This window comes from Gymnoscopelus braueri (genome assembly GCF_963280865.1).
Source record: "Gymnoscopelus braueri genome assembly, chromosome: 1".
In the NCBI taxonomy this organism is placed as follows: domain Eukaryota; kingdom Metazoa; phylum Chordata; class Actinopteri; order Myctophiformes; family Myctophidae; genus Gymnoscopelus; species Gymnoscopelus braueri.
In genome coordinates, this window is record NC_137603.1 from 49503410 (window position 1) to 49529186 (window position 25777).

A 25777-nucleotide genomic window follows, 5' to 3' on the forward strand; every position below is an offset into this window, starting at 1 on the left:
CTCTCTCTCTCTCTCCTCTTCTCTCTCTCTCTCTCTCTCTCTCTCTCTCTCTCTCTCTCTCTCTCTCTCTCTTCTCTCTCTCTCTCTCTCTCTCTCTCTCTCTCTCTCTCTCTCTCTCTCTCTCTCTCTCTCTCTCTCTCTCTCTCTCTCTCTCTCTCTCTCTCTCTCTCTCTCTCTCTCTCTCTCTCTCTCTCTCTCTCTCTCTCTCCCCCCCATTAACCTCCATACGAATTAACTGACTTAGCTGCCTGCAGAGACGCCTTTCTCCTCAGGATCCTACAGAACTGAACTGCATGTGAAAGGCCTTGAGGACAACACTATTGGATGGTGTTGATTCTTTCTTTATCTCCATTTAAATGTACAGTGCTGGGGAAGTTACAATTAAAATGTAATATTACATATTATATTATAGTATGTAATTACTATAATAATATATACTATAATGTACAGTAACTGCCAGTGCCAAGAAATTGTATTCAAACCAACGTTTCGATAGTATCGTCTTCTTCAGGGTCTTCAGGGTCAAAAACCCTGAAGAAGACGATAACGCTAATGTAATGCTGCGTTCACACTGGCAGATACAAAAGATACAAAGCTACACTGCATATGTGTCGCTTTCTGTCTTAGCTGAAGTTGAAACCAGCTCAACGTTTCTGTAGCTTTGTAGCTGTTGTAGCTTTTGTAGCAGCTACAAACGTCAGATGTATCTTTGTATCTTCATGTCGCTGGCTTCCATTGAAAATTAATCGTAGCCTGTAGCTTTGTAGCTGCCAGTGTGAACGCAGCTTAAGGACGAAACGAAATTATGGGGAAGAGAAAAAATACAGAGAAGTAGTAACAGTAACTAAAAGCGTAACAAATATGAAAGGAGGGACAGCGAGTGCATTTTCCGGCAGAGGAAGCTGCCGCGGAGCTGGCGGCGGCGGAGCGGCGGGATGCCGGCGACGGAGCGGAAGGTGCCGGGGAGGCGGAGTGGCAGCAGCGGAGCGGCAGTAAAACTATGCCTAAACCTAACCCTAACCTCAGTAAAAGTATACCTAAACCTAACCCTAACCCCTAACCCTAACCTCAGTAAAACTATGCCTAAACCTAACCCTAACATCAGTAAAACTATGCCTAACCCTAACCCCTAACCCCTAACCCTAACCTCAGTAAAACTATGCCTAAACCTAACCTTCCCAATTATTTTATTACAAGGATTAGTAGGCTACAGTCCTACTGATTCCGCGCTGCCGCTCCACCGCCGGTAACTGCTGCTCCACTGCCGGCAACTACCGCTCTGGGCTGGTCAGGTGTGAATGGAGGCAAATGTAACATTTGTAATCAATCAACAAAAACTGCATATAAATAGACGTACATATAAATAGACTATAGGCATAGCATTAAATGGTTGCATGACACACACAATTTTCATTTCGTTTCACTCCATTATTCAGTCTGAAAGCCCTCAGTCCGAGTCTCAATGCAGCCGTTTTCTGAGATGGGGGCGTGGCCAAAGCGGTTAGATTTTCAACCGAGAAAACCCCGCCTTCACCAGACCCCTGAAGGGTGGCTAGCGAGACAAGCAACATTGTCATGAGTGTACATGACTTCATTAGAAGCTTAAAAAACAATAAATGGCAATTTCTGAAAGTAATGAATTACATGACAGTGATTTGTAAAAGTAATGTATTATATTACTGTTCTAATATCAATATTACTTATGGAAGTAATCTAATAACGTAATGCATCACTTATGCAATGTGGTATCCTCAACACTGTAGATTTGACCTTGAATTATTATAACAGCTGCTGTGATGTGTGTTGCATTCTGTACAGCTCTTGTCCTTTTCTGTTATCCATTCCACAGTGACCACAATCTCTTTAACATTTGAATGCCACAGGCCTATTTCCTCCTAAATAATGAGCACTGGGTAGGCCTACTACTGTTATGAATCTAGATTTTATGACCCCCCCTCCCCCCCCACCACCACCAAAAAACGTTTTAAACAACATTTAAGTATTAAAAAGCTGTATTCCTGTGGAGATCCAACAGCTCATAAAACATTCTGGCTTTGACTTTTTCACCAACCAGTTGTAGTCTAAACAAAGCAATTATCTCCCCACCCATCTGTCCTGTATGCCAAATGGAAATGCCAATCTTTTTAAACACTTCGCCTAATAGTAAAAACTGCTTCACAACAATGCTGGTGTAACGAAATATAGCAACAAGAGAGGCTAGAGGGATTTAAATTTAAACCATATGTCAGTACGTACACTAAAAAGTCAGAGTGAATAAAAGGAGGCAGAGTGAGCTGACTGATGGATTGGACTGGAGGTACCTGTTAAAGAAACAGATTAACCACATACTCCTTTTGAATCACCATGATGAAAGTGATCACACTCGTCAGCATCACCACGGCTGGCAAACGAGCAAATTATTTGGAAAAATCTGGCGATTTAAGAAGAACTGAGCGGATTATGAAGCTATTATTCCACAGGGATCGCATTAGGGAGGAGTGCACGATGCTGTCCTCATCCCCGCTGAGATCAAAGCACTAGCAGCAACAATGCTGTGTACAGCAACCATAGAGTATCCATGTCTCTCTCTGCCCATGCAGGCACCTGTGTGTATAATCTCACAGCAAGAAAACAAGCCTCTGTGCATGCATGTGTGCGTGTGTTTGTTTGTTTGTTTGAGTGTGCGTGGGTGTGTGCGTGCATGCATGCGTGTGTGTGTGTGTGTGTGTGTGTGTGTGTGTGTGTGTGTGTGTGTGTGTGTGTGTGTGTGTGTGTGTGTGTGTGTGTGTGTGTGTGTGTGTGTGTGTGTGTGTGTGTGTGTGTGCACTTTACAGTGTGAAAATAAGCCTGTGGTGTGTGTATATCTGGGTTCATTTCTACAGTGAAGAACGGGCCTCTGGTGGTGATACTTAGTTAGATTTTTGCTGGCTTGCTGTAGCTCTCAGTGCATCTGGGGTCATGCTGTTTGGTTTTGCTCTGTTTCTATGTATAAAGAATTCTCTCTCCTAACACAGTCATCAACACCTGGCTGCTGTCTTGCGTTATTATTATTTTAAGGGCTGAATTCAGAGGGGAAAGGGATTCATGTTTGAAACTGCCAAAATAACTACACTGATTTGTTTCACATTTGTGAAAGCTCTCAAGCTTATCTCTATGTATTTATTTATTGGTAGTAGTTGGTGGTAGGAGTATTATCCAACCTCGGCAGTTATCATGACTACCCAAGGTTGTATGAGCTCGGGCAACGACCAATGCCAGGTGTAAAGTTTATCAAATACCGATAGCTTTACTCACAAATTCCTCAACGAGGTACTCCCGAACAAAATGGTATAGTCCTGCTCAGTGTTGTGCTATTTAGTAGTGGGGAAGAACACAGCTTAGTTTATCATATTTTGACACAAAAGATTTGTATTTTGCGTTTCTTTTTTTATATATACAGTATGTTTAACCATTTTATATACGAGGGGTGTAATTATATTCAAAAATATAAGCCTATATAAAATAACCGCCTGTCTGTGTCCCTTTTCTGACCATATAAGGAGATCTCTGTATCCGTCTGTCTACTTGAGTCCCTTTCATGCCCTTATATGGAGATCTCTGTATCTGTCAGTCCATGTCCCTTTTATGCCCATATATGGAGATCCTTGATGTCATCAGTGCATGCCCCTATATGGGCATATCAGTCGGAATCGGCGATTCTGCCGGTGTAAGTAAATCAATCATCTTATATGATGCTCTGCAGAGAGCACAGACCGATTTTGGCAAGTGTTGTTTAGGTAAGTGTTGTCTGATAAACATCAGAGCCAACACACGTGATCTGTAAAGTTGTCAACGGAGTGATGCTAAAATGAGGCTGATCAGGCTAAAGCTACAATCGGCTAGAGGGATTTAATAACAACAATGGCATGTCATATCACTTTGCTGACTAAGTAGACTGTGTCAGCATACAGTAGAAACAGAGTGAATAAAAGGAGGCAGCTGACTGATGGTTTGGACTGGAGGTACCTGTTAAAGAAACAGATTCACCTCATCCTCCTTTTGAACCACCATGAAGTAAGTGATCACACTTGTCAGCATCACCACGGTTGGTAAAAGAGCGAATTATTTGGAAAAATCTGGCAATTTAAGAAGAACTGAGCCGCAATCGCTGTGTGGCATGAGTAGATTACAGTTACGGAGTACAAGTCCAGGTGGAACATTTCTCCTACCTCAGTCTGTGTGGTCCCTGAAGGCATTAACCGTAGATGCCCATGGAATGTAGAACTACATAGAATATTAAAACTAATACTAATGTTTATTTTCCCGAACGCATGGGGAGTAAGTAAGTGGCTCTAGACGCTTGTCGAACTCCTAAATGTTCAAATAAATCTTTGTAGTCACACTGAGACTGAGGGCCCTATTTAGATGATATAGACACAAACACAATGCACAAATTGCTGTCATGAAAATAAGCTGAATTAATTGACAAAAAACTAAATACATTTTTTGAGGCATCATTTCAGAAAAAAGTGTGGCAAAAAGTGACCACTTAAGCCCTACTTAAAAAATAGCATAAAACTCACATCGTGTCATGATGTGACACATTGTAAGCTTGTAGATCTGCTATGTTTGCTTTTCATTTTTTTATTAAATGTTTGCCTCTAATGGCATGCCAAAAATAGGGACGCCAGATTGAAAATGGTTAATGAATGTATAGTTGCAGAAAAGAGAACACTGTCAATAACATTGCAGATGCACCACATTTTAGGTTAAATGCGAACACAAGGGGTTGGCAATTGCCTTCCCCTGGGACCCCAAATGATGCCCCTGTTTTAGAAATGAGGGAGCTCTGCTCCCTGGCGCTCCCCTCCACTACTCCAGGTCCCGCTGGGATTCCCTGAGGGTGTCTGGAGAGAGTTGGAACATGGAAGTTGCTGCTGGCGAGCCTCGACTTTATTAGTACACAGTCATCCTTGTATTTTGGTTGCTTTGCACCCAATTCAGTGTCTCCTCAGCTGTGAATTTCACCAAACCATCCACCGCAACAATGTTTGGTGGCTGAGTTTCAACCGTGTCTAGCATAGTGGGCGTCATAACTGAATGGTTGGGCAGTCGACCATAAAATCGCAACAATCTTGGTTCAGCTCTGGCTTGGGGACATGTGTTTCCAGTCTATCTACGCTGTTCTACTAATGAAGGAACTATAGAGCACCGAAGTCTGACATCACTGCCACTAGAGGGCACTATCCCAGCGTTATTTTTTGTATTGGAATTCCCATTATGACAAATAACGCCGTGACTCAGGGGTAGTGGGAGTGACGTCAGGGTAAAATGAATAAACAATGGTGTACTTTGATATTCTGAACTGTAGGCCTACTAATAAATCATGTTATTCATTTTGTAGGGTATTTTACAGTAGTCACGTTTGGTGTAAGATTTCCAGCTATAGCTGTCAAATTGCCAGCTGCGTGCGTATGTGGCTGTCTTGGCTGTCAGGTAATTAAGTGCACCAAAGTTATTCCACGCACCAGCCAAAGACTGTGAAAAGAGATTCAGCCACATGAATCTAATCTCCCTGAACTGACAAAAGTTATTGATTGAGCGGGTATCAGCCTTCATCAAGCCATTTGGGCCATCACTACAGAAGTGGGATCCAAACAGGATATGTGACAACTTGGCTGATATATATTTGCTCACAGGTAAACCAGACATGCAACAAAATCCCACAAAAATCCTAATGACCCTAATGTGTTACTGTGTTTTGAGAGCATGGAGTATCTAGTCAGAGTAAAACTGGTGACAAATATATTCTCACAGTTTTATTGAGGCAGCATTGCCTGCTTGGTGTGAGTGGTAGCTGATTGTGTTATGCTGTGACTTAGGTTGTTCATTCTGTTGTGCATCTGTTGGCTAAAGTAGTGAAATGGGCTGATTTGAGTGGTTATGAAGCACACATTATGAACACATAGCCCATGTGGGGAGGAAGGCACAGAAACGCCTCATCTATCTCAGGCAACTGAAGAAGTTTGGTATGGGGCCCAAGGTCCTACGGGCCTTCTACATCGGCACCACTGAGAGCATCTTGACTGGCTGTATCACAGCATGCTTTGGGAATTGTACTCAACTGAGTTCAACTGCAAAGCAATGCAGGGGGTCATGCGGAATGGACATTTACAACTCAAAGTTAATGATATCTTCGAGGCAGACTATGAAAAGCTGACCGGCTAACCGGTCTCGCATTTTGACTTTGAGCTTTATTGTGACCTTGACGTTTTCAACCAAAAAGTTAATCATCTCTTTGGGGCTGTCGACTGATCGTTCCCACTAAGTTTCATGGAAATCTGCCCATGGATTCGGCAGTGATTTACACTGACACACAGAGACAGTCACAGGACCGATTACTATATCTTGCTACTATATTCTGGCGTAGACCTGTGCTCCGAGGAGCACTTTTTTTAGTTTCCAATTGACACATATTTTTGAAAGATAAAGCTTTGAATAAATCAAAGAATAGCACAACCCACTCATATCCTCCAATCCTATCTCACTCATTTCCACCAACCAGACCCTACTCTAACCTATGCACTAACTACTAACTACTATAATGCACATGCTCATGTAATAATACCAAAAAAGTTAACCACTTTCAACCTGACATCTCAATTTTGAGCATGTCTTTATATTATTTATTTCCCCCCAAAGAATTATGAAATAGCAGATCTCAAGTGTCTGCAAGATCTAAACTCACAATATGAGCTTGTAGATCGTCTATTTTCGCCATTTATATACGATAGTGCTGAAGTGGCTGATAGTGCTCAGAATGTAAGATGCCACAAAGCAGTTGATTTACAAATAAAGATAATGTTAAATTGAAAAGAAAAAAAAAAACACTGCCTGATGACTATCTAGTCGGCAGGCATTCCCCAGGGGCTTTCATACTGGCTAGCCTTTTCTTTTTTACCCACTATGATATAGTTTGTCTGAGGAGCCAGACCTCGCCATGGCTTATCGACAAAAAGCAGCTACACAACTGTCGTTTAGAGGCAAGAGGGAACCCACCTGGTCAGGTTAGACAGAAAGACAGGAGGAAATCATTCTTCAGAGGTTGGTATTTACCTGGGTTTTGACATGTATTTATTTATTTATTAGGATGTTTTAAGGTTCTGAGTCTGACCAAGAACATACAATTGCAGAACTCACAACTGAAGTAATGTCTCATCTTATCCTGCATCCTTATATAGTGCATGTATATTTATCTGCATTAATATTTACTAGTGCAGGTCCCTGCCCGCATTGAGGGCTTCCCATTGGTCCAAAATTGTAAGTGCTCTGTCTTCGCCCAGGTCCACCTGGGGACTTCCTGGAAGAGCTGGATCCTTGTCAGCTCTTCTCCAAAAGAAGGCACCCGTCTAATTCTACAAGGTGATCTGCAGACCTCTCCTTATCTCCTCCTACTCATAAAACTGGTACTATATTGCACCTAGTGGACCTGCTCTCCCTAACTCTCTAAGCTCTTACTCACCTCTTTATAACCCCCTCCATCTCTCTCCACTCTCCTACCTAAACCTGTGCCACCTCAAACTGTCACAACTTCACTGAGCCTAATGTGCCCCTAAATCCCTCCTCTCTCCTTCTATCCTCTCCTCGATTACCTTCCCTGATCCCTTCCCCTCCCTCTAACTGACTCTGAAACCTCCTCCTTCCTCTCTACTCTATTCCATCTGCCTTTGACCATCACTGGCCTCTCTGCTCCAAAACAGCATGCCCGTGTTTGCCACCTCCTTGGTTATATAACATCCTCAAAGCTGAGCGAACATGTCTCAGGGCAGTTGAAAGGAAGTGACACAGGGCGGGCCAATCCGTTGACCTCTCCCGCTTTCATTCACTTCTCTCTGCCTTCTCCCTCTCATTACCCACTGCTAAGTCCTCTTTCTACTGTGCTAAGTTTCAGTCCTCTGCCTCCAACCAACGGAGGTTCTTTTCCACCTTCTCTTTCCTCCTTATACCCCCTCTACCTGTCCCCACTGTACCCCTCTCTGCTTTCGTCACCTAATCTTGATAAGAAAGCTATTTATCCCATCTTCCCACAAATGAAATGCCCCTTAGCCCCTATTTTCTCTTATACAGTATGCTATTTGCTTCAATAATGTTATTTATTTCTACCATCATCAACATAACCTCCTCCATAACCTCAGGCTGCATCCCGTCTGTCTTCAAGTCACCAAAGGTTACTCAAGAAACCAACTGTTGACCCCTCACACATCAAGAACTACAGACGGTATCACTCCTTTTCCTTTTTACAAACTCTTGAACGAGTTGTTTCTAGCCAGTTCTCTCTCTCAGGCCACGTTTAGACGACGGTCTCTAGAGAAAACGGTAAAGTCCCGTTGCGTTCTCACTTTTTATTCTGTGTTTAGACAGAGACACAACAGTGATTGAAAACGCTGTAGTGCATGCCAGGTGGCTAGGTGGCAGTGACGCACTGCCAGATAGACCAGTCACGCATGCGTAGAACATACACCAATGCAGCGTGGTTCTACGCAGGGTTGCCATGTCTGCTTATCATAAGCGATGTAGGGCTTGTTTTTCCTGTAAAGTTGCTTGTAAATATTGGTAGTTGCGGGTTTTGTATTTCTCCGCAGACCCCCATCTGAATAAAATAAATATATATATATTCCAAATATTTCACTTTTTCTTTTCAAGATCTTTTTTGAAAATAGCAGATCTACAAGCTCACAACGAGTCGCGAATGCGACGAGTTGTGAGCTTGAAGATTGGCTATTTTCAAATAGCCAATGTACTGTATAGGTTTAAAGTGCTCATGTAGCCTAGCCGCTTCTTTTGGGCTTGTTTTCATAGAGCTGGCGGCTTGTTTCTCACACAAAATCTGGCAACAGTGGTTCTACGGCTCTGCACCAGAGCCGACGTGAACCATGACATCACACGTTTTGTCGTTTCCCCCATATTGCATCTTTACATGGAGATGTGAGGCAGAGCGTTTTCAAAGATTTCCACCCAGGACGGGTGGGGTTTTCACTTTGTTGCGGTTTCAACCCCCGATACCGCCGTTGCCGTCTAAACGGATGGCACATCTGATATTTTATTTTGCCGTTTTCTCTAGAGGCGTTGTCGTCTAAAAGGGGCCTCAATCTCTCACAGAATAACCTGTTGGATCCCAACCAGTCAGGAATCAAAGCAGCCCACTCCACTGAAACAGCACTTCTCGCAGTCACAGAAGGCTGCCTCTCACTCTGCAGTCTTGATTCTTCTCAGCCTATCTGCAGCAACTCCCTGGTGGCTCCTGTTACAACCACAAAGAGCCTGGGTGTGGTCCTGGAAAGTCAGCTTTCCCTGTAGTAGGTTTACACTTTACAACATCCAAAGGATCAGACCATTCCTCACCAATGAGTCTGGCCAACTCCTTGTCCAAGCCTCAGTCATCTCAAGGTTTGACTATTGCGGCTCTCTCCTTACTGGCCTCATCATGGCATGCTTTCCATGGCATGCTTATCTGCAGCAGCACATCTGGTCTTCAACCTCCCAAATGTTTCACATAACCGGTACCTCGACCCTAGCCTGGCATGGCCAGACTAATGTCACTAATCTGCCACGGGCAATTTTTTTTTTTGCAATGGCAGATTCGTCTGGAACCAGGCTACCTCGACCCCACCAAACTGTCACATGAGTTTCAATGTTGGACACAGTGAGATGAGGCCAAAAAGCAACACTATAGAACGCTAAAGGTCCTTACACACCGGGGCAATATTTTTCATGCGAATAATACGTTTTTTTTAAAAACCTTATAAAGTCAATGCAAGCTTCCACACCAGTTTCGCGGAGCGAAAAAAGCGTCTTTTAATTATTCGGAACGAGTCCGAATTTTGCGTATATTCGCATATTCGCCGGTGTGTAATCAGAATCAGAATCAGAATCAGTTTTATTGTCACATCACAGGTTTACAAGGTAAAAAAGTGGGTGAAATTCTTTTTTGTACATCGTTCCCATCGCAACGTTAGTTTCCATAGAAAGAAGAGGGGGGGGGGAGAAGAAGAGGGGTGGGGGGCAAGTGGGAAGGAGATCAAAACAAGAGAGCGACAAAAGGCCAGACAAGTTATCTACATATTTACAAATTACCTGAGATAATAAAAAACTAAAAACTAAACTAAGGTGCCTGAGCATAGCAGCAATGTATTGTATACTGTGCATGTTATACTTATACTGTGCATGATAGACAATGGACGTTAAGGTGCTTAGAGGAAAAGGAGCACAATAAAAAAGACAGAAAAAAAAGTCAGTGCGTTATACAAGGGATTAAGGTGCAAAAGGTCAGTGCGTGTCCACCTAGAGTGGACTGACCCTAGTATAATCCGCAAGTAGCTCCATGAGGGAGTGCAACAAAAAGTCATTTGTACCTGGTGTAGTCCACAGGTGCGTCCGAGGGGGGGCTAAAGTCCAAGTCATTGTCCCTGGTATAATCCACAGGTGTGTTCAGGAAGAGCCAGAAAAGTCTGCGCCGCCTGTTGTCAGGCTGCTGAACAAGGCCTATGCCTCATTCAGGCTTATGCCCCATTCAGCATTCTGACAGCAGCCGGATTGAAACTACACCAGACCTGGTGGTGGAACTCTTGATTCTGCGGTAGAGCCCCTTGCCCGGTCGCGGTCGTTGTAGGGGGTTGAACAGTCTGTGACTTGGGTGGTGCTTGTCCTTGATGATGCGCTTGGCTTTGACCACGCACCGCTTTTTGTACAGTTCCTGGAGCTCTGGGAGCTCGATTCCCATTATCCGCTCTGCCGATCGCACTACTCGTTGTAGGCTGATCTTTTCTCGGGCAGTGCAGTTCCCGTACCAGGCCGTGACACAGCCTGTTAGGATGCCTTCAACAGAACTGTTGTAGTACAGCCTGAGGATGCGATGTCCTACTCCGAGCTTCTTCAGGCGGCGGAGCCAGTACGGTCGCTGCTGAGCCTTTTTCCTCACGTGTGTGGAGTGCGTCTCCCATTTGAGGTCCTCCTCGATGTGTACTCCGAGGAACTTGAACTCGCCTTAAGTGTGGAGCGTTAATGAATGGAGCAGCAATACCCACACATTCAACGTCATTCATGAATGTACATATTACAAGAAGATTAAAATTTGTACTGTAGGCTACGTAAGAACATTTCCCCAAACATAGTGGCATTCATCGTTTATTTTATCATCTGAATTTGTTCTTTGCTATCATTAAAATGTATCTGTGTTTGGAAATACTGTATGTGGGAAGGTAATATGTTGACATGGCTTCTACTAAGAATTGTCCTGTTCTGTGTGCAAAATCAGTAGTGTTACCTAGTGCCAAACCTTGAATGGAAAAAAACAAAAAACTAAATAACATTTAGTACATCATTTAGTGCATTGTGCTGTTATGATTATAATCATAACAGCACAATGCACACACTTGCTCTGTCATAGAATGCACCATAGGCATGCTGAAAAGCTGTTTGATGCTTGGACACTGCAGGCTGTAAGACACTGCAAGTTCCTGTACACACATGACAAAGCTCACTCACTCACTCATGAAATGCAAATAAATATACACATCTAACACGTTTTGTGCTAGATCAGCTATGAGTAGAATGTTAGCCATCACGTTTTGTGTGTTGTGCCTGTGAATACTATGATGAAAGCATTCATGCCTTTCAGCATTGGGAGCAGGCACGTAAAGACAAAAAGTAATTTGGACAGCACAAAGTCATATTTTGAGTTTGACACCCCTGTACTAGAGGGTAGAAATATCCATTCATAACAACACCTAGCATGACAATGCCTTTCCCAGGTTACAATCACTGCTGCCGTGATCACTAGAAAGGCTGGTTATGACACCCCTTATTAGTGTGCTTCAGTTACACCCAACTCTAATAATGTCTATTTGCATAGAAAGGGGCAAGTTTTGCACCAAATATTACCTCTTTTAAATATGTGCAAATAGCATGCTTGACAACACAGTTAGGGGTGCATTTCAGCCTTTGGGAGTGCTTTGAGAATTACACAGTTTCATTTTGTCTTATTCACGTGGGTTTAGCAGCCCAAAAGCCACGCACTCCTTTTATACATTCCCCCCATGTCTTGTTTTCATTTACTCTTAACAAATAAGCCTGGGGTGTTTTTAAAACAAGGTCAATGTAATGTCATATTAATAAACATTGCACTCATAGATATTTCCTTTCACATGGTAGGGCTTTTACATTTACAATCTAATTCCCTTTTGATCCAGTGGGGAGCTCTATTAGACAGGCTCACAGGTGCTGTCAATCCTATTCTATATTCTATGCACACATCTTCATCTTGGCATATTCAATTCATATTCAAAAGCGAATAGAAAAAAATAACTCCATCTGGCTTTGAGATGTATAAATATTTGACTTTGTGGAGCATGCGTCTGCTCTCACTGATCGAGAAACCCGTGGATTAAAGCTCTACGTTAATGCAGGAAAAAAGCGATTGTGGGATGCACATTGCCTAAGGCACCATGGCTTTAGTTGCTAAAGGAAAGAATATGTATTTTTCTGGGATTTTTTTATAGCAGCAGAGAGAATGAGCTTCCTGAAAAGACGGCAGTGTCTGTGTCAGTGTCAACAGAGGCGCTGGCCGGGTTTTAAATAATCTCCTATCATATACAGTAAGGCGTCAAAGCCCATACAGCAGATTTGGTCGTCAGCTGCTCTCTTCAACCCTGCTGATGCACAAAGACTGCTTAATGTCTGGGCTGGGTATACTACTTTTGATTTATTAAGTAAAAAAAAAGAAAGAAGCTTATTCTATCCTTCTTCTTATCTCTTGTCTATTCTGGTACTGGCAATTCTCCCCGACATATCACAAGAATATTATCTGGCCACATTAGCTCTGACCCTTGTACTCCTTACTGGCCGCTTATGTTGATAATCTAGATGTGAAGTTTATTCTACAGTTATACTTGGAGTGGTACTTCTGGATATTAGCATATAAGCTAAATGCTTACACTAGCTAATCATCATGTAATTCATCCAATAGAGCCGCTAGGGCACAGGTCCCTTTGGCTAAAAGACAATGCATAGACAAAGAAGGAGAGGCAATTCTTTCCCACAGGCAGAACCCCATGTAGTTGCTTGATTCAGTACACTGTCATTATCTCCGCCAGGCCGAAAGGCATGGCCGAGACTATGTTTTGTAGCCTGTCCGTCCGTCCGTGTGTCCGTCCAATTTTGCATATTCCATCCTGATTGGCTAAGATTGGCTTCCAAAGTTTGCAGGATTGGTCCATTTTGAACAAAATGCCTCAAATCATGAACACAGCGTGCAATTTTCGTTACATTTTGCACGCACATTCCCACTAGGCCAAGGAAGACATGCCTTAACATTTTCAAATCAGCCTCATGGTGGCGCTATAACAGGCCGATTCGTGTTTTTACCTATAACTGGACCGATCTGTATAAAACTTTGTATGCGCACGCACTCCCTAGAGGCCAAGGAAAAACCTTTGTCCTGCATTTTCACATCTGCCTTTTATAGCGCCACCAGGAGGCTGACTTATGTAAAACACATGTTTTGATATTACTCCTTCAGATTGTATCCAAATTTCACGCAAATCAGTACACATGATCATTATAGTCATGTGATCAAGACATATCTGTTTGATTTTTCAAATTCCATACTGATTGACTAAGATTGGCATCTAATGTTAGCAGGAGTGGCCCGTTTTGAACAAAAAGCCGCAAATCATGAACGCAGCATCCGATTGCAGTGAAACTTTGCACTCGCATTCGCAATACGTTGAGGAACAAATGCCACCCTTTTAACATTGCCCTATTATAGCGCCACCAGGAGGCAGATTTTTGCAAAACATTTTTTTATATATTACTCCTAAATATTTTGTCCAAACATCACGCACATCGGTACACATTATCTCTACAGTCAAGTGATCAAGACGGATCCGTCCGATTTCTCATATTCCATCCTGATTGACGAATTCCCAACATTGCTGGCCCACACTAACCTACCTGACCTGGCGGACACCTGTGCTCCGAGGAGCAGTTTTTCTAGTTTGTTTTTCATTCTACCACAATGATGCTACTTTGAGTTAACAATGGGGGTTTGTAGCATGGATAGTGGCTAGAGAGCCTGTGCCATAACTGAAAGGTTATCGGTTATAATCCCAGCCATGGCTAATGAATCATGATCTTCGGTGATGTGTCCTGTGACCGTCTAAGTGTCTTTGAGCAAGATGCCAAGCCCCTCAATGCTGACTCAAGTCAAGTAATCTAAAAATTACAATGATTGTGCCTGTGGACAATGAAGTTCAATTATATTCTAAAGAACTAAGAGTGATGACTGACTTTCCCTCAGGCAGAAAGGTCTTTCTGTCTGTCTGTCTGTATGTCTGGGTGTGTACCTTCACCATGTGGGGCTATTCTATTCCTGGTCTGAAGCAACAGTGTGTGTGTGTGTGTGTGTGTGTGTGTGTGTGTGTGTGTGTGTGTGTGTGTGTGTGTGTGTGTGTGTGTGTGTGTGTGTGTGTGTGTGTGTGTGTGTGTGTGTGTGTGTGTGTGTGTGTGTGTGTGTGTTGAATATGCAGGATGAGGAGTCCTCTGAGGTGAAACAGAGAACGGTATTTCCTGGACCTGGCTGGTCTGACAAACACCTCATGATAAAGGTCAAAAGAAAAAAGAAAAAGCAAGAGATGATGAAACATTCACAGCAAAATCCTCTGTGTTATGTAACCAAATGGATTCCATTTGGTTACATTAATTTTGTATACTCTCAGGGTCACAAATGGATAAATTAACACTCAGGATGTGTTAACAGATACAGTATGAGGGCTAAAGATTGTCCTCATTGTCGACTGCACTGTAGATTTTCTGGGCCTTTGTTCATGTGTGTGTGAATAAAGTGTGTACATAACAGGATTTATCGACGATTACTTGTGATTATGATTAATGTGCATACATTTAAGTACGGCTCTGACCATACATACAGCTGTAAGCATTAGAATAAATGCTGAAAAACAGCGAAAAAATATTAAAAAAAATCATGGTCTATTTATTTTTCAGAATATGATCGATGTCTGTGCCTGTGTTTCTGTGCATACTGTATGCATACTGCGTGTGCGTGGGTTGAGTGTTTGTACGTTTGTGTGTTTGCCTCCCAAATAGCATTAGTGCACTAAGTCAATCAGATGCAGATGAATGAAGCAGGGCAGTAGCACCAGGTGCCTTATTGTGATAAATCTGTCATTATTAGCATGCGCGCACACACACACACACGCACACGCACACACACACACACACACTCACACTCACACTCACACTCACACTCACACACACACACACACACACACACACACACACACACACACACACACACACACACACACATTCTCTAGTACAGAGGGAGCTAAGCTGCACACTTATGCTGTAATGGTGTGGTGTCAGTGATCAGGGGCCTGTCTGCCTAACTAAAGACATGATTATATTATATAACATTATGTAAATAGAGGAAGGCATACAGTACAAGTATCTGAAATTTCACAGTCCTTCCCATATTGAAAATAATGATGTCAAATGTACAAGAAATATACAAGACATGAGCTAAATACTGTATATATTGGAGAAAAGTATGTGGGAGGAAAAATGTGAGTTGCCAAAATATATAAAAAATCACACCCAGTGTGAAGTGGGCGGTGTAGTCACAGTGGTCATCACAGTGATGGAAGTTCACTTAAAGACAAGTAATATTGTGGACCAACCATTGTACACCCCTAACTTTAAAAAAACCATAAATGTGTTTTTTTTAAGTGCATAGTCCTATTTATAGGGCTATGCACATGTGTCATGTTTCACTAGCCAATCACAGTCCTGAATAGACTGTGATTGGCCAATCACGGTGCAGGGTTAGGGGGGTACACTGGTGGCCCATCACAGCGCAGGGTTGGGGGGTGCAAATTTCCAAACCTCACATATAGGGGCGGTTTCACCGCCCAAAAATATATAAAAAACTAGAAAAAGTGCTCATCGGAGCACAGGTCTCCGCCAGTTCAGGTAGGCTATTGTGGCCTCCTGGTGGCGCTATAATAATTTAATGTGAAAAGGATGCCATTAGTTCTTTGGCCTTGACAATCGGACACTGATTCCATTCATGATTTGAGGCATTTTGTTAAAAACATTTGTTTTGCTAAATTAGACCTGCTGGTGGCGCTATAACAGGCCAATGTTAAAACGGTGGCATTTGTTCCTCAACATACTGTAGTGTGAATGTGCGTGCAAAGTTTGACCGCAATCGGACGGTGCGTTCATAATTTGCGGAATTGTGTTCAAAACAAGCCAATAATGCAAACTTTAGATGTCAATCTTAGCTAAACAGGATGGAATATGAAAAATCAAACACATCCATCTTGATCACATGACTATAGAGATCATGTGTACCGATTTGCGTGAAATTTGGATAAAATTGGAAGGAGTAGTATAAAATAATGTGTTTTACATAAGTCGGCCTCCTGGTGGCGCTATAAAAGGCAGATGTGAAAAATGCAGGGCAAAGGTTTTTCCTTGGCCTCTAGGGAGTGTGATTACAAAGTTTTACACAGATCGTGCAGTTATAGGTAAAAACACAAAACGGCCTGTTATAGCGCCACCATGAGGCTGATTTGAAACATTTTAAATGGTATTTCTTCCTCTGCCTAATGGGAATGTGCGTGCAAAATTTCACGGAAATTGCATGCTGTGTTCATGATTTGAGGCATTTTGTTCAAAACGGAGCACTCCTGCAAACTTTGGAAGACATTTTTAGCCAATCAGGATGGAATATGAAAAATCTGAAAGACCCGGTTTGTTTAATGACTATAGAGATATAGTGTACCGATTGGCGTGATTTTTGGACAAAATCTGTAGGAGTACTGTCAAAAAATCTGTTTTGCACTGATCGGCCTCCTGGTGGCGCTATAACAGGCCCATGTGAAAAATGTGGGGCAGAGGTTCTGAATTGGCATCCAGGGAGTGTGTGTGCACAGTGGCACTGTGATCAAGCCAACGGTGGCAGAGATTAGCTGGTCACAGACGGACACACGGACACACGGACACAAGGACACACGGACGGACGGACGGGGTGGAAAACATACTCTCTCGCCATGCCTTTCGGCCTGGCGGAGACAATAATATGTTGATGTTTTCAAGTATTCAAGCTGTTGTGCCGGTTTCCCCAAAATAGGGCCCCTCATGTGCCAAATGAACCACAACATCCTGGCTTCCATTCCCATCTCAGGGGCTGTGTTGCATGTCATCCCTCCTCCTCTCGATTGTCTCTCTTCATCGGCCCGTCTAAATTAAGCACAAGTGCCTGAAAAATAGCCTTTCAAAATGAAAAACTGCCGTCGCGCCCGGGTGGCTCAATCAGTTAATGCGTTCGACCTCGTATAACTGCAGCGTCCTGGGTTCTGCTCTCACCCCTTGTACTGTACTGTGCATGTCATCACCTCTCTGTACCTTCCCTTTTAAGCCAGATTCATACTTCGCCGCACAACGTGTCACGGCCTGAAAGCCGATCTATAAGCTCACAAAGCTCTTCACTGTCCTGTCTGCATACGGTGGGGAAAAGGAAACCTTAAAACAACCTTTAAAATGGAAAAGATGGAAGACATGATGTCATTGCAAGCAGGGTTTCCCCTATCTCCTCTTCAGCCTGCTGTCTCTAAGAGGAGGAGCAGGTAATCTCTGAGGAGCTGGCCCGCTTCTTCCTCCTCTGAAAATAGGACAACAAGGCAAGGAGGACTCCTGAAATAGTATTTCCCTGTTCTGTGTGAAGCCAAGTTACCAGCTGCACCTCTGCTGCACTGTCCCGACAGGACACACTGGACAGAAGGCATGAGGGCTAATAATGTTAATCTGAAGGTTGGAGAAGGATGGGCCTGGGACAGCAAGGCTGCCGGCTTGGCGAGTAGAGAAAGGGAACGATAAACCTTTGTAGAGGTGCAATGCAACAGTTAATCAAACTAATTGATTTAATTGATTATAAAAAATAATTGGTTTCAATGAAATAATCAATTTGGTTGAAGACTGATTGCACTGGGAAGGTCCCAGTCAGGTCAATAGCACAAGACTATGGTTGTATCTACAGTATACTACACAGTATTCAATTAATTCTGAGTATAAAAATAGAACCAGGGGAATCAATGTGTACATGCTCAGTTAAATGAATGCTAATGATTTTACAGTCTATACAGTGGTACTTTACAGTACTATACTTTCAACTGCAGAAGTGATCAGTATATTATTTAAACGTTTTTGGTTTTGTTTATTATTTGCACCCAAGGATAACTATATAAAGATATAACATGTATTACAAAGAGTATTTGAAATGAATGTTTGTCAGGTGAAGTATTGTAAACTAAACTAGGAACAAACATTCAGTAAAAACAATAATCAGTAATCAAAAACCTTTAGATAAATGCTGCATCGTTGAGTTGGAAATTGGTCATGCAAGCAAAATTAATATATTTTTGATAAGATGCTGCTGCAGTTGTGGGTGTACAGTATAACTCACAGAGAGAAGACTTTAAGACTTGTTTGTAGGCCATTATACAACAGCTAGTTCCAACCGCACATCACATCATTGGCCAAAAGACATAGAGCCATGCCAATAACCACCATATACAAACGGGCAAATGAAAAATGTCTCATTACTATAAATATTACTGCCATTGATTACTGTTCGGTCTGGACATTACTAGAAGCTCAGTGAAACGGCACTCCGCTTTGTGTCGTGCCTATCAGCACAGCCATGCCAATAACCTCCATATAGCACTCCCTTATTGCTTAAAAACACCGTTTCCCAACCTTTGGTCCATGGAGCAGTAGTGGTCCATAACATATTTAAAGGTGGTCCATGTGAAAATGTAAAAAATAAAAGCAATATATACTGTATATATATATAAAAAAATCACACCCAGTGTGAAGTGAGCAGTGTTATTTAGCAACAACAGTGATGGAAGCTCACTTTTAAAAAAAAGTTATTTTGATTGAAGTGCGTGGTGCTATTTATAGGTTATTAATTTCATCATGCGTCTCGCTAGCCAATCACAGTACTGAGCAAAGGGTGTGAATAGAGTCAGCCAAGACAAATTTTCACGACGGTCTTTTCACGACGGTCCCAAACCCACTTATAGGAGCGGCTACACCGCTCAAAAATACAGTATATATATATATATATATATATATATATATATATATATATATAGAGAGAGAGAAATGACTGTGTTGTGCCTTATTATTCCATATTAAAATTACCTAGAGGGTACAGTGGACATCACAAACGTAACATCCGGACTGGCAAGGAGCGCCATTACTCCGATTAGCACCAAACTTGGCACAAACAGTGTTCAGGGCTCTGGCATGACAATAATCACACCAGGGGTCATGTTGTACAACCCAGTGTACTGTGTCAGAGGCCCACAGGGGCCAAATGTTGTCCAGGCACACTGTTGCTCCGATTCGCATCAAACTTGGCGCAAACACTGTTCAAGGGTCTGGCATGAGAATGATCAGTGATCAAGTAGTGTTTACCACTTCAAATGACCATAACTCGGTGACTATTGCTCTGAATCTAGTATAAAGTAGGTTATTAATTTTACAGCATATAGTGAGGAGGTGGGTTGGTTGGTTCTTGGTTCCCTCCTTCCTCCTAAAAAGTCATAGCATTTTCTGTGTATGTGTGCTTGTGCGTGCACGCACGAACGCACGCACACATGCACGTAAGCACATGTGTGTGCGCACAAGCATACACGCTTGCCTGTGTGTGTGTGTGTGTGTGTGTGTGTGTGTGTGTGTGTGTGTGTGTGTGTGTGTGTGTGTGTGTGTGTGTGTGTGTGTGTGTGTGTGTGTGTGTGTGTGTGTGTGTGTGTGTTAATTAATCCAACTAAATGACTTCTAAGATGGCAGTATGAAACAACCCCAGGGGGTCTCTTCCAACTCATACTCAAAACAAATTAGACACTTTGTAACATACATTAGAAGTCTTGTACACTCTTGGAGTTACACATGCATTAATTAACACTGAGGATTTTAGTGTGTCTATGCTTGCAATTAAAAGCGTGTCAATCCTCAGATCTTGATTTTGCCTGATAAAAGTCTGTGGACTGAAACGTGTGGGAGTTGTTTTGTTTGCAGTGTATACAGAAACACCATACACTGTAAAATGTTAATTTAACCACTTCACTTGTGTGTGTGTGTGTGTGTGTGTGTGTGTGTGTGTGTGTGTGTGTGTGTGTGTGTGTGTGTGTGTGTGTGTGTGTGTGTGTGTGTGTGTGTGTTTGGGTGTGTGTGTGTGTGTGTGTTTGGGTGTGTGTGCACGGATGCATCCGTCGGTTTGTATGTGGGTGTGTGCACGGATGCATCCGTCGGTGTGTTTGTGGGTGTGTGGGTGTGTGCGTGCATGCGTCGGTGTGTATGTGGGTGTGTGTGTGTGTGTGTGTGTGTGTGTGTGTGTGTGTGTGTGTGTGTGTGTGTGTGTGTGTGTGTGTGTGTGTGTGTGTGTGTGTGTGTGTGCGCTTGAGTGCATGCGTATATCCATACGCGTGCTTGAATGTGCATTGTAATTACGCCAGCAAAACATTTCAGTCTGAGAGAGCTCAGATGTGTTGGACATGGAACATACTTTAATAATGATTGATATACATTAGAAGATGAGAAAATAAGGACAAAGTAGAACTTACAACTCGCTGAGTTGAAGATGCTGGAACAGTTGCCATGACAAAGTTGTCAGAGGGTTCTTAGACAGGTTACTGTAGGAGAGAGGGAACAGGGAGAGAGAGAATGCAAAAGATTAAGTGAGTGGGATATGTACAGTAGGCCAGTGGTTCCCAAACGGCTTGCCATGAGACAAGTCCAGGTGTGCCTTGGGATTGTGTGTCAACCACACATTATTATTACAATATCTGCAACTATACAAAACATCCCACACATCCCACACATGGTTATCATGTCATTTTATTGCAAGTACAGTATTCTGCTAAAACGTGTGTGTAAAATGTGCCATCATTCTATTTTTAACAGCCTTGACAGGCAGCAGTGTGTTAACATTTGACAAATGTTCGACATATAGGGTTTTACAGGTGGTGGAGTATGAAAGAGAAATGAGTTCAAACTAGTTTGCTCGCATCGAGACGCATTAGATTGGCTATTTCCGCTATTGACGTACAACAAAGTATATATAGGGTTTAAGTGGTTAAACAAAAATGCAGGTCTCTATAGTGGTTACAGATAAGAGGAGAACTATTATTGACCACAGCAGAAGGAAATGAGAGGAAATGGCCAAGTGTGCCTCCAGGGCTTGATGCAACTCAATAAAAAGAAAGTTGACCATTTTTAAAGTCAACAAATCCAATTGACTTTAGAATGCTGGAGGGAGCTGAGAGCCACCAAATCCAATAGAGACGGCCAGAGACCCCACAGATCACTTTAAATATGCCAACACACGTCTGCACATATATCTAAAAGTATACAAACAGAACTTTGTCACAAAAAACAAACATAGCCCTTAATCCAATACTTCATGTTGTATGTCAATCCCTTGAGTGACACATGGATCCCTAATTGTGGCAGTGTGTGAGTGTGAAGAAGAGTTTCTGTTGACTTTCTCTTGATAAAACAGATTAAACTGAAGTTAAAAGTGATCTGAGAGTGTTGTCATTCATTCATTCATTCATTCAATAGAATATGTCAGTGTTAATAGAATCATGCATAAAATGCTACTGTAAGTATAATCATAGTAAACACTCAAAAGGTAGCACATCCAAATGGTAGCAAAGCCAATGGTTTGTTTCTGTAGTGTGTGACCAGAGGCTAGTAATAGCCTCTGAGGGTAATTCACCCACGCAATAACCCAGAGACAGAGAGAGAGAGAGGGGGGGGGGGGGGGGGGCTGGGAGAGATTTCAACACCTATTTCACCCACGCAATACTCCGGCCAATGCTCGGTACCGAAACCTGAACATGCTGATCGAAATGTTGTGTTGTCAGCGCAATTTCCCCAGCAACGCCAGGCAAGCTTCTAAATATATGTAGCATCGCAGTAGCTCAGTTGGTGGAGCTAGGGAATGATGTCTTCGTTATAATATGGGGCGTCACTGAGGGGCATATAAACTGCACGGAGGGAAATATCTTGGGTGGTACTGATAATATCTTTCTTAATTTTTTGCCATTACATGAGAGTATTCTGATTAATGTGGGTTAAGATGTGGGTTAAGATGAGACCGTGTGGATTTATACCAAAGGATAATGCGTCCTGAAAGCTCTTTCCCTTTTACAATAACATTTTGTGGCAGGATGATAATTTATTATTATTTTATTATTATTTATTATTGTTTTACGATTTTCTCCTGTCTGTACAGGTGCAACAAGTGTTATTCTTTAGAAGCAATGGGAGTTGTTCTTTTAAAGGTTGTGTGCAAGTGTACACGTGTGTGTGTGTGTGTGTGTGTGTGCGCGTGCGCATGCTCTCTCTCCCTCTCTCACACACGCACACACACGCACACGCACACACACACACACACACACACACACATGCACACACGCTCCATTGCCAGTTGTGGGGAAAATAGAATTGTTAAAGAAGGTCAGGTCCCAATGTGCACCCAACAGAGAAAAAATAAAATAAAATCTTTGACTGAAAACCAACATGGAAAAAGGGTGAGCTCTGTATTCAAGTCCTCACCTCTCAGCCCCTCCCGGAGCCACAGTCTTCATCAATATTAACACCTAGATGTATCTATCCCAGGGCAAATCTCCCACACTTATTTCCCCTCCACTCCATGAAAATTTTATCTGTATCCTGTCAAATGAGAGGTTGAAGATGGTGGTGAGTTTGTTTCAACCCTTATCCCATTAAAACCGGCAAAGCATCTGTGTCATTTTAGATTTGAGCTAAAAAGCATTATTCTATACTTGGCTATTGAAAAATGTGAAAGATTTTTTTTTTTAAAGATCGTGACAATTTGTGCAAATCTTTGAATATATATATTTTTACCTCAAATCTTTGGGGGTCCCTGGAACGAAATATTTTGAGATGGGGGGTCGGCGGCAAAATACATATAATTTTGGGTGTCCTTGACATGAAAAGGTTTGAGAACCACTGATAGTAGCATACGTTTTTTAGAAAACTGCAAGGCCTCAGGTCTCAATGGGTTATTTATATTGGGAAAGCTGGGTCAGCTGAGTACAGCACACTCTTGTAGTTACACATATTCACGCCAGTAAAACCACAATGATCTACTGTTGACCACTGGGAGCTGCTTATGCTAGAACCACAGTCATCTACTGCTGACTGACCACTGGGAGCTGCCTGTTACTGTAGGATCGCAGTGATACGTGTTGGCCACTTAGCAGCACCACTCCATTAAGATGTAACCGCTGGCTCAAGGGCTTCTTGCAGAGTATTTCTCATTCACTTTCCACAGTGGAAACCAGGTATTCTACACAGTCTGGGGAGTCAAACCGTTAACCCTTCAGTCACAAGCCCACATCTCTGTAATGTTTAGCCTACCGTGTCCATATTTGAAACCCGACTTATCAAAGTTCAGACAAACTCATGATTGTTTAACTTTTTACACTTCCAAAAATGTACAAAAATACTGCAAAAAAAACATTTCCAACTGGGCTACAATATATACTACAATATATTGTCTTTTGGGGTAATTTTTCTTTATTTAAACAAGCAAATAGTACACACGTCATCCCAAATCAGCTATAAATTGGAACTTCATGTGCAGGCAAACTGGCAGCTATAGAAAATGTATCTTACAATGATATATGGGTTGACATGACATCCAACACGTAAAAAAGGCCGATACATGAGCACGATACACACCTAAATGTGACTTAATATATTATCTTGGACATGGTAGACAGGGAACTTTGCTCTGCCTTTGCCTCTGCCTCTGCCTCTGCCTCTGCCTCTGCATCTCCCTCTCCCTCTCTCTCGAGCTCTCTCTCACACACACTCTTTTTGTGAACATGTCTTCACCGGCACAGCAATACTTTGTCCAAAACAATTAGCAGTAGCGTGGACATTTATACCAGATCGGCTACAAAACACCTGAAGACAGTGATGGTGTAGCTTTCCGAAAAGCTCATATAGATCTGTTCTTTTCAGCAAGCAACACCATCATACTACAGTATATATAAAATAGTATGTTATTTTCTTCCTCAAGATCATCCCCTCTGGGGTTACAACACGTTTTAACTTTGTTGGTGACATCAATGTTTCCCTGTTTCAACAAATACATTCACCTGTGCCTTGTTGATTAGATCCTCCTCGACTTCCCTGACTAGTAGTAGTCGCACAAAGTCAGCATTACAGTGTGACGGATTAACGAAAGAACGAATGCACGCACTCATGCACACATACATTTAGGGGTGGCCAAAGCCGGCCATAGCTGAATGGTTAGAGAGCCCGCCTGGGGAGCCGGAGGCCCCGGTTGTCCTAGCTCCGATTCCAGCGCTCAGCAAAGTGTCAAAGTGTCCCTAAGCAAGACACTTAACCCCTAACTACTCGCTCCTCTGGGGCAGCACTCAGCTGGGTGAAGCAGAATTTTTCCCGCAGGATTAAAAAGGTCTCAACAATCATAATTGCACAGACTGACGCGTGATTTGGGAACGTACGGCAATGGTTGGCAAACCCCGCCTCCCGTCTGGAATGAGGAGATTTTAGACTGCAGGAGCAGCTCTGTTAACCCCTGCATCCCTGTGATAATGATATATAGAATATAGATGATATATAGAATATATTGAGATAATGATTATTCTGGAATTGGTCGCTTTCATTGCTGTTTCCTCAGCAGAAAACCCTCCGTTCCTTTTTTTTATTTCAATGGATTACGTTACAACCGTCTGCCAGCCTGCAGATGGATGGATCATGGATGCTATATTGATAATTCTCATCACCATGGTCTCAGTAGTCTGTACTGTCATATATCTCACGTGAGTAAGAAGTACTGTACTCGACTATTCCGCCAAAAATGAGAACGGACATACCGCAAACTGTACAAGAAAATAGGGCATGTGAGAACGCCTCTCCTGCACAAATGCACAAAAGCTGTCTTTTATATTGTGTTTTTTTAATAACAGAATGTCCTGTCACTAACTGTGTGGCAAACATACAGCAAGGCCCACCTATGTATACCTTTCAAGCAGGCGTGATTCAGCCAGTGGAGACAGTCGGGGGCGGGGTTTGCCAACCGGTCCCGTACGTTCCCAAATCACGCCAGACTGACACCATTTCATAGTCCAGCCTCCACTTTTGTGGCGGGGACAAATAAATGAAAATCTTTGTGATTTGTTTTCATTATAGATTCTCAGGAGTGTCTGTCCTTATCGCAGAGCCAGACTTCCTCCTTGCAGACAAATACATTCTTTTAGTTAATTAAAAGATACATATACATTAAATTTTGCAGCTTTGATGGCTTATTTTCTGGTTTGTTTATGTATTTATTCATCTCTCTCTCTCTCTCTCTCTCTCTCTCTCTCTCTCTCTCTCTCTCTCTCTCTCTCTCTCTCTCTCTCTCTCTCTCTCTCTCTCTCTCTCTCTCTCTCTCTCTCTCTCTCTCTCTCTCTCTCTCTCTCTCTCTCTCTCTCTCTCTCTCTCTCTCTCTCTCTCTCTCTCTTCAGCTGACATTTATTTATGCATGTCATCATGGCAATGAATGACCTTTGGGAGAGACAACACTTTCCTTTAGAGTAGTAAGAGGTCTTGACGCTCGTCTTTCTCCTCTTTGCCCTCTGTGTATTCTTCCACTCCTCTCCTC

At 42.6% G+C, this 25777-nt stretch overlaps 1 protein-coding gene across 1 annotated transcript in view; it reads right to left on the minus strand.

Annotated features, from left to right (window-relative positions):
* Positions 1-25777, minus strand: part of ntrk3b (neurotrophic tyrosine kinase, receptor, type 3b) — a gene marked incomplete at both ends in the record, with an annotated part of 300643 nt that overhangs the window by 139732 nt on the left and 135134 nt on the right. Inside the window, one exon of the mRNA XM_080434874.1 lies at positions 20691-20759. Within this exon, the coding sequence (XP_080291000.1) occupies positions 20691-20759 (69 nt within the window). The remainder of the gene's footprint in view (positions 1-20690; positions 20760-25777) is intronic.